Here is an 11,728-nt window from a genome sequence, read left to right on the forward strand (position 1 = left end):
ATCCTAGGCTTCTTTCACCACTGACCTCTCCCAAAAAATGAGACTCTCAGTTGGGCGCCACCAACTGAATTATGATAGCACTTGATTCTCATTCCTGTTCTGTCTGCAGACTGGGAGACTTTGGACAAGTAAGTGTCCGTGGCTCCTGGTTCCTAACCTGTAAAATGGGAATGATCACATCCATGGCTTCATATGCATAGTGAACCCTAAAATGAGCAGATGAAGGCATGTCTCAAACATTGAGAACATAGTGCAAAAGCCTGGTAGATGAGATCTCTTATTGCTCTGGGTGCCAAGTGGGAACGAGTCTTGACCTGTGTGTGTATGTGTGTGTACATCCACTCTAGTGTAAGCAGGACGTTGAGAATAGCACTCTTTGCCTTCCTCTCCTCTCTCTCTTCCCCTGACAGTTCCCAACAAGACCATCCCAGACCTTCCCAAAGTATCACCAAAGCTTATTGGAAGTTTGCGCCATAGGCTCCCCTCAGACAGCAGAGCAATCCTGTTCCTGAGAGTTCTCCAGTGCCTGCCAGTAAGTGAGTAAGTCCTGGGGTGTCATGAAGTGGCAGGTCACAATTTTCTGAAAGCGACACACAGAGAAGCGTAAGCCACCTGGGAAAAAGGTCTGTTTGGTGTGGAGTTCCTCAGGCCGGATCTTCAGCTTGGCCAGGCAGAGCCCAACAAACACATCCTCCAGCTTGAGGAATGGAACACTCTCAGAGACATTGTATACTTTGCTGGCCACATCACTAGAAAAGACATAACCTGTCCCAGAGCAAAATGGTGGGTATTTTTCCCAGGGATATTCAAATTTACTCACAAACCACTTGTTGAACTTCTGCCTGATGGGAAGATCATTGGACTTTATGTAACCTGTAAAGAACCTGGAGGTTTTGTTTTTCTTTATAAGCAGTTCAGTGAGATAGCCAACATTCACAAACATGTCTGAGTCTGTCTTCATCACAAAAGCTGCCTGAGGACAAAAGTGGTGGACCCATTCCATGCCCATCATGGTCTTCAGGGTTAAGTTGAAATAGACGTCCTTGAAATCCTTCTGGATGATGTCACGGTGCTGCTTGCCCTCCTGGGCTGTGGCATTCATCTCATCGGTGCTGTCTGAGGCCCCCAGGAGGAAAAGGGTCTTCACACGCTGTCCCCGCACCTCTGTTTCCCTCCCCCATGTCTTGCGGATGGCCATCCGAGCCACCAGCTGCTTGTGGGATGAAGTCACCAGCAGCACAAGGAAAGGTGGCTTCTGCTTGCAGTCTATATCTGGAAGCTGAAGGAACTTCCCGTGACCTTTCTTGAGAACAAAGGGCAGTGTCTTGAAAGGCTCCATGCTGAAGTACAAGCAAAGAACTCCCGTCATCAGAATGAAAGCATAAACCAGCCTCATCTTCATGAAGGCCATCTGAAAGAACAAAGACAAACTGCCAGGTCTCCCAAGAGAGAGGGTGGAGTAACAGATATGCAAACACATGAAGATTAGATGTCTTTTTTCTGATGTTCCAAACCTAGCACCAGGCCCAGAATTTATACTTTATAAAATACTAACAGAGAAGTATTTGACAGTTTATAACACAGGACTAGAGAGACCACTCAGTAGTTAAGAGCTCTTCCTGCCAGCAACTGCCTGTATCTGCTGTTCCAGTGGATCTGATGCCCTCTTCTGGTCTCTATGGGCACTGCACACATGTGGTGCACAGATAAACATGCAGACGAAATTCCCTTATACATAAACTAAAAACTTCTAAATTTTACCCAAAAAGTACCAAACAAAGGACAAATAGATATTTAAGGAAATGTAACTGTGAATCTGTGTAAACAGTACACATTATATATGTGTACTACATTATACCAAACCCCACATATACACAATTAAAAAATGAACTTTTCAAAAATATGAGTTGATGTGCCAGGTAGGTGAGATAGATGAAGAGAACCACGGTTTAGAAAACTCTGGAGAAGCTGGAGAGATGGTTCAGAGGTTAAGAGCATTGGTTTCTCTTCCAGAGGTCCCGATTTCAATTCCCAGAAACCACAGGGAGGCTCACAACCAGTATAATGAGATCTGAGGCCCTTCTCTGGCCATTAGACACAAATGCAAAGCACCCATGCATAAAATATAAAAAAGGAAAAGAAAGAAAATCTGGAATTTTTTTATAACAAAGAAATAGAGGCCATGCCACAACAGTGAAGCACACAGGACAGCCTGCCATGCTGTTCCCCAGTGTCACACTGACAGCCTTGTGATTCTAGATGCTAGTCCCAGCTCTGGGACCTGCCAGCTCTTCACTGATGAGGTATTCAGACTACTTGTCCTTCAGTAGATGGGACCAGATCTCCCAACAGATCCTCAGCTCTGACCTCTGGTGACTCCATGACCAAGAATGTCACAATTCCCCTAAACAGCATATAGGTCTGAGAGCTGTGCATTCTGGGTACAAGCACATGTCTGGAAGCAGTGCATTCTGGGTACAAGCACATGACTGGCTGTGGAGGCCCAAAAATATGAGCCTTTTCCCACATTGACAAAGGTCAGAGAGTTGGAACTTACCTCTAGTTCCTTTGAGATTGCCAGTCTTAGCGTTGTAACACTGAGAAAGAAAGACAGTCACTTTTGTTGAGCAAGAATTTAGCTCCTTCCAGAGGACTAAGCCACAGGGTAGAAGCCACGATGAAATGAACTCCTTGTGAGGAGCAGAGCTGATGGTGGCCAACGTTCCACCCTACCTTCTGAGACAATCTTCTGGACTCGGTTCGTCTACCAAGAATGAAGCTTGTGTCTCTCAGGAATAACTAGGAAAGAAAATGGCAGCGTTCAAGTTGTTTGCACTTTACTTCACTCTTTGCCCTCCCCTGTGTGACCTTGAGCAGGTGTGTGAGCCGCATTCCTGGACTCAGCTTTGGACTCCTAAAGTGGGTACAACTGAGGCACAGCATCAACCATATGACTCACCTGCTTACAACAACAAACAAATATCGGAGAATCTTCTGAGCTCTCACAGACAAAGATAGGCTCTGTGGTGGTTTGTGGGAGAATAGCCTCTGTGGGTCATTTGTTTGAAGACTTTGTCATCAGTGGGTGGAAGTCTTTGGGAAGGATTGGGGGGTCTGGCCTTGGTGGAGGAGGTGTGTCACTGGGTGTGAGCTTTTCACACCATTACCACTGTGCTCTCTTCCTTCCTCGCTGCTGTGGATTGAGGTGTGAGCTCTAAGCTGTTCCTGCCATTCATGTCTTTGTTGTCATCATGGACACTAACCCTCTGACACTATGCTTCTATGAGATCCATTGCTCATGGTGTTTCATCACAGCAAGGGAAAAGTAATTAACACAGAAGTTGGTACCAGGGAGCGGGATAGAACTTGACAGGCCTGACCTTGTTGTGTTTTGGAGGAACGTAAAAGACAGTGTGACTTTGAATGAGAAAAATGGTTGAACACTGATTGCTGAGCTTAATGGGCCATCCTAGTAGGAGTGTGGCAGTAGTATTGTGGCCTGTGGGGGTTCACCTCCAGAGGTTTCAGAGGGAAACAATATTAGTATGGGGATAGACACCATTCTTGTGATATTTTGACAAAGAATGGGGCTGCTTTCTGTCCTTGTATTAAGAATCTGCTTGAGGCTAAACTGAAGAGTAAGGGATTAAGTTCTGTGGTCGTTTGAATGCAATTGACCCCCATAAGCACATAAGAAGTGGGACTAATAGGATGTGTGACTTTCTTGGAAAAGGTGTGGCTTTATTGGAGGTCATGGTGTCTCTTCACAGTAATAGAAACACTAGGACAATTTCTCTGGCAGAGCAATTTCAAGACAGTCTAATACTGATTTTCTCATGTGGCTACTAATGATACCCTTAGGCAAACATACAATAAAAAAGGTCAGGTTGAACAGAAATTAATATAAAATGTTTGAGGAGAAAAAGCCCAAGGAATTTATTGTTGGAACCCAGGCTTGTGCTGAAAGAGATAAGGAGATTAAAGAAAGGCCTGATCCAAATTGGAATAAAGAGGGGGTTTCCTCAGGGCAAGACCCCACCCAGCTAAGCTCCTGACTTGTAAGAGGGAGACCTAAGGAATTTTCTGTACCTAAAGAGCAATGATGAAGGAAAAATCCTGCAAACATGATTAAAGGAGGCAGCCAGACTTGGAACTGTCCCCCACGTGGTTCCAGGATGGAGGACTGTGGAGTCCTCCTCTGTGGTTAAGGAGAGCTGAGGAGCCCAGGCAGTAGTTTATGGTAAGAAAGACCCTCCAAGACCTAGAAGCCCTGAGGGGCCATTGCATGAAGCTGTGAAACTGAAGCCTGGATTGCATGGAGACTCTCAGGTGTTAGACTTGCCGGAGCCATGGATGTTTGCCAAGGACAGCTGCACAGAGGAGTGGAGCACAGAGGGATGTGTGGTATGGGGAGCCAAGCGGGAGGGAAGGGCAAGCTAAGCCCAGTGACACTGGGTATGGAGCTACAGGATTTGGACTTTGCTGTGTTCAGTCTCTATATTGCTTTTATCTAATATTTCTTCAGTATGCCTCCTTCCCCCACTTGGAATGGTTTTGTATATTCCCTGCTATTGTGTGTTGAAAGTATATAATAAGCTTTTTGATTATATTTTACAGGTGGTAAAGAGACTGCCATAGTCTCAAAAGGAGACTTTAGACTTTTAAACTGAGTTGACACTTGAAAGACTATAGGATTTCCAAAGTTGGACTAAATCCATTTTGCAGTTCAGTATAGTGACAAGTCTTTGGACTCTGAGAGTGGACTGTGGTGGTTTGAATAAGAATGGCTCAGAGACGTATTCTCAGAGGACCTGAATTCAGGTCCTAACACCCATGTCAAGCAGTTCACAACTACCTGCAACTCCAAATCCAGGGAATCTAACACCTTCTTCTGGCCTCAGCAGGCAACTATATTCTATGTAAAAACCCACACAGAGACATAAGCACATAAAATTTTAAAGTAAATATAATTATATCTTTAAAAATCATTTAGTGTGTGTATGTGTATGGTTTGTGTGTGTGTGTGTGTGTGTGTGTGTGTGTGTGTGTTTACACTACAATGCAATGTGGAGGTCAGACAAAAACTTGCTGGAAGCCCAGTTTTCTCCTCTCACCGTGTGAATTCAGGTCTCACGTCATCAGGCTCCATGGACAAGTACCTTTACCTCCAAGGTGCCTTTTCTCTAGACATATCACACAGGTTAAACTTCCCAGAAGTTAACACTCCCCTTCTCCACTGCATCACCCTCTACATAAACACCAAATGGCAGCCCATGGCCAAAGTAGCTGCCCTACTGAATGCCAACATTCCCTGGATTTCTTGTTCCCATAAAGGTAGCAACATTTTTCCTATCTATAATAGAATTACCAAGAACCTGTCCAAAGTGACACCCTCAGTATTCCCATGTACAAAGTAGGTATCTGTGCCTTGAGTAGACAGGGACAACTTCCTCTTAAACAGTAGACTTGGGGAGATACTGGACCATTAGGAAACAGATTAGGATAGCATTTTCCTGGAAGGACACAATGTCACTGTGTGTCCTCAGATTGCAGCCCCAAGCTTCTGGTAGGCAGGAACATTTCATAACTGTGTGTGGAGTCAACCAAATGTGGGCACTGGCATAAATGAGTGACTAAGCTTGGGGCTGTGGAACAATCTCTGTACATGTAAACATGTACTGCTATCATTGTTAATAAAAAGCTGATCAGCTGATAGCTAAACAGGAGGTATAGGCAGGAGAGCCAGACTAAGAGGATGCTGGGAGGAAGAAGGGCAGAGTCAGGAGTTGTCAGGAAATGCAGAGAGAAGCAAGATGGGTGTGCTGTACTGATAAAAGGTACCAAGCCATGTGGCAAAACAGATATGAAATATGGGTTAATTTAAATCTCAGAGTTAATTAGTAATAAGCCTGAGTTATTGGTCAAGCATTTCTAATTAATATAAGCCTTGGTGTGTTTATTTGGGAGCTGCTGGTGGGACAGAAACCTCTGTCTACACCTTAGGTCATTTAATCTTTAAGCTGTGGAATCTGAAAAGATCCATTCCGCTGAGCATAGCAGAGAGGACAAAGCAGGTAGTGACTAAGGGTGATGCACAAGGAATGAACTCATGGGTCACCCACAGCTTGAAGCCAGAGAAGAGCAATGGTTCCCCCATGAATCCCATCCCAGTATTACCAGGCAACACTGAGCCCATGCTTCTCCAAGAAAAACAGTTTCATGATTTGCCAGGAAGGCAAGCCTCAGGCCACACGTTGTTCTCTTCCTAAAAATGAAAGACCTCCACCAAAATTATAATGGTGTAGGAGGTTCTTCTGTATTTGTGTTGCTTTCATTGATTGAATAAAGAGACTGCCTTGGCCTTTTGATAGGGAAGAAACTTAGGTAGGCAGGAAAGACAGCACTGGAGGCTGGGAAGAAGAGCAGAGTCAGGCAGACGCCATGAAGCTCCTGTCTGAGACTGACGCTGGTTAGGATCTTTCCTGATAAGCCAAGACCTTGTGGTGAACACAGATTGGTAGAAATGGGTTAGATCAGGATGCGAGAGTTGGCCAAGAAGAGGCTAGATATAATGGGTAGGCAGTAATTTAATAAATACAATTTCTGTGTAGTTATTACTGGTATACACTAGCCAAGCGGGCCAGTTGGGATGGCAAGCAGCCTGCTCGCTCCTCCTACAACATCATATAAGCTACAGAAACCGTGTGATGAGGAAAAGTGTCTCCAAGAGTGAGACGGGGCAGGCATCCTTCATAGCTCCCCAAACAGTCATGGAACAGCAGGGCATGGCAAAACCTTTGGCAATACCCAGACCCAAATAGGACCATCAGCTCCAAGTTCCTAGCTGGAATTCAGCTTTTTGCCCTTTGGGCAAGGGCCAGGCAGAGCAGTGCTGCATGTGCTGACTAATTTATATCATCTTGACTGGCCATGGGGTACTCTAAGACAGTTGGTTAAATATTATTCTGGAGGTGTCTGAGATGGTGTTTGGGAACAAAAATAGCATTTGAATGGGTGGACCTTCACCATGGAGGTGAGGCTCCTGTACTCAGCTGAGGTCTTGTCTAGTCAAAAGAACTGCTTCATTGAGATGACTCTCATTCCCTGTTTTCCAGTGAAACACCTTCCTTCTGTGGTTATTCCTTAAATATAACTTTGTAAATATGATAGTGACCCTTAAAACGGAAATGAAAAATTCCCTTAAAGAAATGGAGAAAAAGACAAAAACTTGGAAGAAATCAATAAATCTCTTAAAGAAAGCCAAGAAAAAACAATCAAGAAGGCAAAGCAAATAGTTCAAACAGTTCAAGACTTAAAAATTGAAATAGAGTCAATAAAGAAAACACAAAGCAAGGGAATCCTGGAAATGGAAACTCTAGGTAAATGAACAGGAACTACAGATGCAAGCATAACTAATAGAGTACAAGAGATGGAAGAGAGAATCTCAGGAGTTGAAGATACAATAGAGGAAATGGATTCATCAGTCAATGAAAATGTTAAATCCATCATATCCTTAATACAAAACATCCAGGAAATCTGGGACACCATGAAAAGACCAAAACTAAGAATAGAGCTGAAGAATAGATAGTTATAGTTTTCCTTTGTTATGATAAAAGATAAAATAGATATAAATATTGTAACTGTAATTCTTGCTTGATAACTGTTTTGTTATATGAAATTTTACTATGTTAAGGTTAAAGCCTTTCTTTTTGTTTAAACAGAAAAAGGGGAAATGATGGAGGATTCTCATTGGTTAATAAACTGCCTTGGCTTTTTGATAGGGCAGGATTTAGATAGGTGGAGTAGACAAAACAGAATGCTGGGAAGAAGGGAAGTTAGGGAGATGCTTCAGGCAATTGCCATGCCTCTCCTCTCTGGGTCAGATGCCATGCCTGTCCTCTCTGGGTCAGATGCAATGGAGCCAGCTGCCAGGTCTGACATGCTGAATCATTCCCAGTAAGACACCACTCGTTATTAGATATGGGTTAGTCAAGATGTGAGTAAGAGGCTGAAACTAATGGGCCAGGCAGTATTTAAATGAATACAGTTTGTGTGTTGTTATTTTGGGGCATAAGCTACCCAGGCAGCCAGGAGCTGGGTGGGATGAAAAATAGGCCTGCCTGCAGCTCCTTCTACAAAAAGGGATAGAAGAAGGAGAAGAACTCCAGATCACAGACACAGAAAATATATTCAATATAATCATAGAAGAAAACGTTCCCAACCTAAAGAAGGACATGCCTATGAGGGCACAAGAAGCTTACAGAATTTACAGAAGCTTACAGACTGGACAAGAAAAAAAGTCCCCTTGCCATAAACACTAAACATACAGAATAAAGAAAGAATATTAAGAGCTGCAAAGGAAAAAGGCCAAGTAACATATAAAGACAGACCCATCAGAATTACCCTCAAATTCTCAATGGAAACTCTGACAGCCAGAAGGTCCTGGATGGATGTGCTACAGATACTAAGAGACCATGGATGCAAGCCCAGGATACTATACCCAGCAATGCTTTCAATCACCATAGACAGAGAAAACAAGATATTCAATGACAAAACCAGATTTAATACCTATCCACAAATCCAACCCTACAGAAAATACTAGAAGAAAAATTCCAACCCAAGAAAGATAGCTGCACCCATGAAAACACAGGTAACAGATAACCTCATACCTCACACCAGTAAACTCCAAAGAAGGGAAACACACAAACACTATACCAAAATGTTGGAGGAAGGGCCACTTGTTTTTCCTGGCTGCCCAGCTAGCTTAGACCCAAAATAATCACAGGGAAACTGTATTAATTAAATCACTACTTGGTACATTAGCTCTAGCTTTTTATAAGCTAACTCTTACATATTAATTTAAGCCATTTTTATTAATCTGTATATAACCATGAGGTCGTGGCATACCTGCAAAGTTTCAGCATGTCTATCTCTGGCGGTGGCTCCATGGCATCTCTCTGACTCTTCCCTACCTACCTAAGTTCTGCCCTATCAACAGATCCAGAAGTTTTGTTTTTTTTTTTGTTTTGTTTTGTTTTTTTGAGACAGGGTTTCTCTGTAGCTTTGGAGCCTGTCCTGGAACTAGCTCTTGTAGACCAGGATGGTCTCGAACTCACAGAGATCCGCCTGCCTCTGCCTCCTGAGTGCTGGGATTAAAGGCGTGTGCCACCGCCGCCCGGCTCCAGAAGTTTTTTTATTCATTGACCAATAAAAGCAACACATAGACAGAAGGAACTCCCACATCACCAAAAAAAAAAAAAAAAAAAAAAAAAAAAAAAAAAAAAACCCAAAATGGATAAACAATCACTGGTCATTAATATCTCTTAATATGAATAGATTCAACTCACCTATAAAAAGATACAGGTTAACAAAATGTATACAAAAAGTGGATCCATTTTTCTGCTGCATAAATAAACACACCTCAACCACAAAGACAGACATTACCTCAGCGTAAAGGATTGGGAAAAGATTTTTAACCAAATGGACCTAAGAAATAAGCAGGTGAGGCTATCCTAGTATCTAACAATATAGACTTCAAACTAAAATCGATCAAAAGAGATAGGGAAGGACTGTTTATACTCATCACAGGAAAAAACCATCAAGATAAAGTTTCAGTTTTGAACATTTATGCCCCAAATACAAGAGCACCCATATATGTAAAAGAAACACCACTAAAGACTAAATCACATATCAAACCACACACACTAATGGGGGAGACTTCAACAATCTACTCTCCTCAATGGACAGATCAACCAGACAAAAACTTAACAGAGAAATAAGAAAACTAACAGATGTCATGATTCAAATGGACTTAATATATACCTAAAGAACATTTTACCCAAACACAAAATAATATACCTTCTTCTCATGGAACCTTCTCTAAAATTGACCACATCCTTGGTCACAAAGCAAACTTCAACAGATACAAAAAATTGGAATAACCCCCTATATCTTATTGGATCACCATGGCTTAAAATTAGAACTCAACAACACTAATTGCAGAAAGTCTACAAATTCATGGAAATTAAACAATGTTCAACTGAATCACCTCTGGATCAAGGAAGAAATAAAAAAGGAAATGAAAGGCTTCTTAGATTTTACTAAAAATCAAAATACAGCAGACCCAAACCTATGAAACACTAGGAGAGCAGTGCTAAGAGGAAAGTTCACTGCACCAAGTGCCTACATGAAGAAAGTGGGGAAATCTCATACTAGTAACTTAACAGTATACCTGAAAGCTCTAGAACAAAAACAAAAAAGCAGATTTACCCAGGAGAGTAGATGACAGGAAATAATCAAAGTGAGGGTTGTAATCAATAAAACAGAAGCAACAACAAAAAATATGAAGAATCAATGAAACAAAGAATTGATTCTTTGAGAAAATCAACAAAATAGACAAACCCTATTCTAACTAACCACAGGGCAGAGAGAGAATATCCAAATTAACAAAATCTGAAATGAAAAGGGAGACATAACAACAGACGCAGAGGAAATCCAGAGAATCATCATGTCATACTTTGAAAACCTGCACTCTACAAAATAGGAAAATCTAAAAGAAATGGACAATTTTCTGGATAGGTACCACATACCCAAACTAAATCAAACCAGATAAACAATTCAAATAGAACTATAAACCCTAAGGAAATACAGTCATCAAAAGCTTCCCAACCAAAAAAAGTCCAGGGCTAGAAGACTTCAGCGTAGAATTCTACCAGAATGTCAAAGAAGAGCTAATATGTATACTCATAAAATTTTTCCACACAATATAACCAAAAGGAACATTGCCAAATCCTTTTTATAAGGATACAGTTACCCTGATACTCAAACCACACAAAACTCAATTAATAAAGAGAATTACAGACTAATCTCCCTTATGAACATTGATGCAAAAATACTCAATAATCAATAAAATCCTGGCAAAATGAATCAAAGAACATATCAGAAAAATCATCCACCAGGTAGTGTGGGAGGTCCTTCTGTCTCTGTGTTGATTTTATTGGTTAATGAATAGAGAAAACTGGCTTGGCATATAGCATGGGAGGAGGAAGGCCGAGTGAGGAGATACCATGGAGCTGCCGCCAGAGACAGATGTGCTGAAACTTTGCTGATAGGTCACAACTTTGTGGTGATGTACAGATTAATGGAGATGGGTTAAATAAAGATGTAAGAGTTAGCCAATAAGAAGCTAGAGCTAATGGGCCAAGCAGTGATTTAATTAATACAGTTTCTGTGTGATTATTTTGGGTCTAAACTAGCTGGGTAGCCAGGATGAAAAAGTGACCCTTCCTCCTCCAACAATCAGGACCAAGTAGACTTCATCCCAGAGATACAGGGATGATTCAACATACGAAAATCTGTCAATGTAATCCACCATTTAAATAAACTGAAAGAAAAAAATGATAATCTTACTAGATGGTGGAAAAAACTTTGAGAAAACCCAACATCCCTTCATGATAAAGGTCTTGGAGAAATCAGGGATACAAGAAATATATCTAATGCTGAAAAAGCATTTAACAAATTACAACATCTCTTCGTGATAAAGGTCTTGGAGAGAGCAGGGATACAAGGAATATACCTAAGCACAATTAAGGTAATATACAGCGAGCCAACAGCCAACATCAAACTAAATAGAGAGAAACTCCCAGCAATTCCACTGAAATCAGGAACAAAACAAGGTTGTCCACTCTCTCCATACCTATTCAACATAGTTCTTGTGGTCCTAGCTAGA

General features: G+C 41.8%; 1 protein-coding gene across 1 annotated transcript; it reads right to left on the minus strand.

Annotated features, from left to right (window-relative positions):
- Positions 1-271: 271 nt before the first annotated feature.
- Positions 272-1,417, minus strand: LOC119825740 (beta-1,3-galactosyltransferase 5). Its single transcript, XM_038346823.1, has one exon. It carries the CDS (start codon positions 1,409-1,411, stop codon positions 485-487), a length of 927 nt encoding a protein of 308 aa, XP_038202751.1. The 5' UTR covers positions 1,412-1,417; the 3' UTR covers positions 272-484.
- Between the last annotated feature and the right edge of the window lie 10,311 nt (positions 1,418-11,728).

This window comes from Arvicola amphibius, chromosome 10, assembly GCF_903992535.2.
Source record: "Arvicola amphibius chromosome 10, mArvAmp1.2, whole genome shotgun sequence".
Classification (NCBI taxonomy): Eukaryota; Metazoa; Chordata; class Mammalia; order Rodentia; family Cricetidae; genus Arvicola; species Arvicola amphibius.

Coding starts and splice junctions, on each gene's coding strand:
- LOC119825740 (XM_038346823.1), bottom strand. CDS start 1,411: ATGGCCTTCATGAAGATGAGGCTGGTTTATGCTTTCATTCTGATGACG.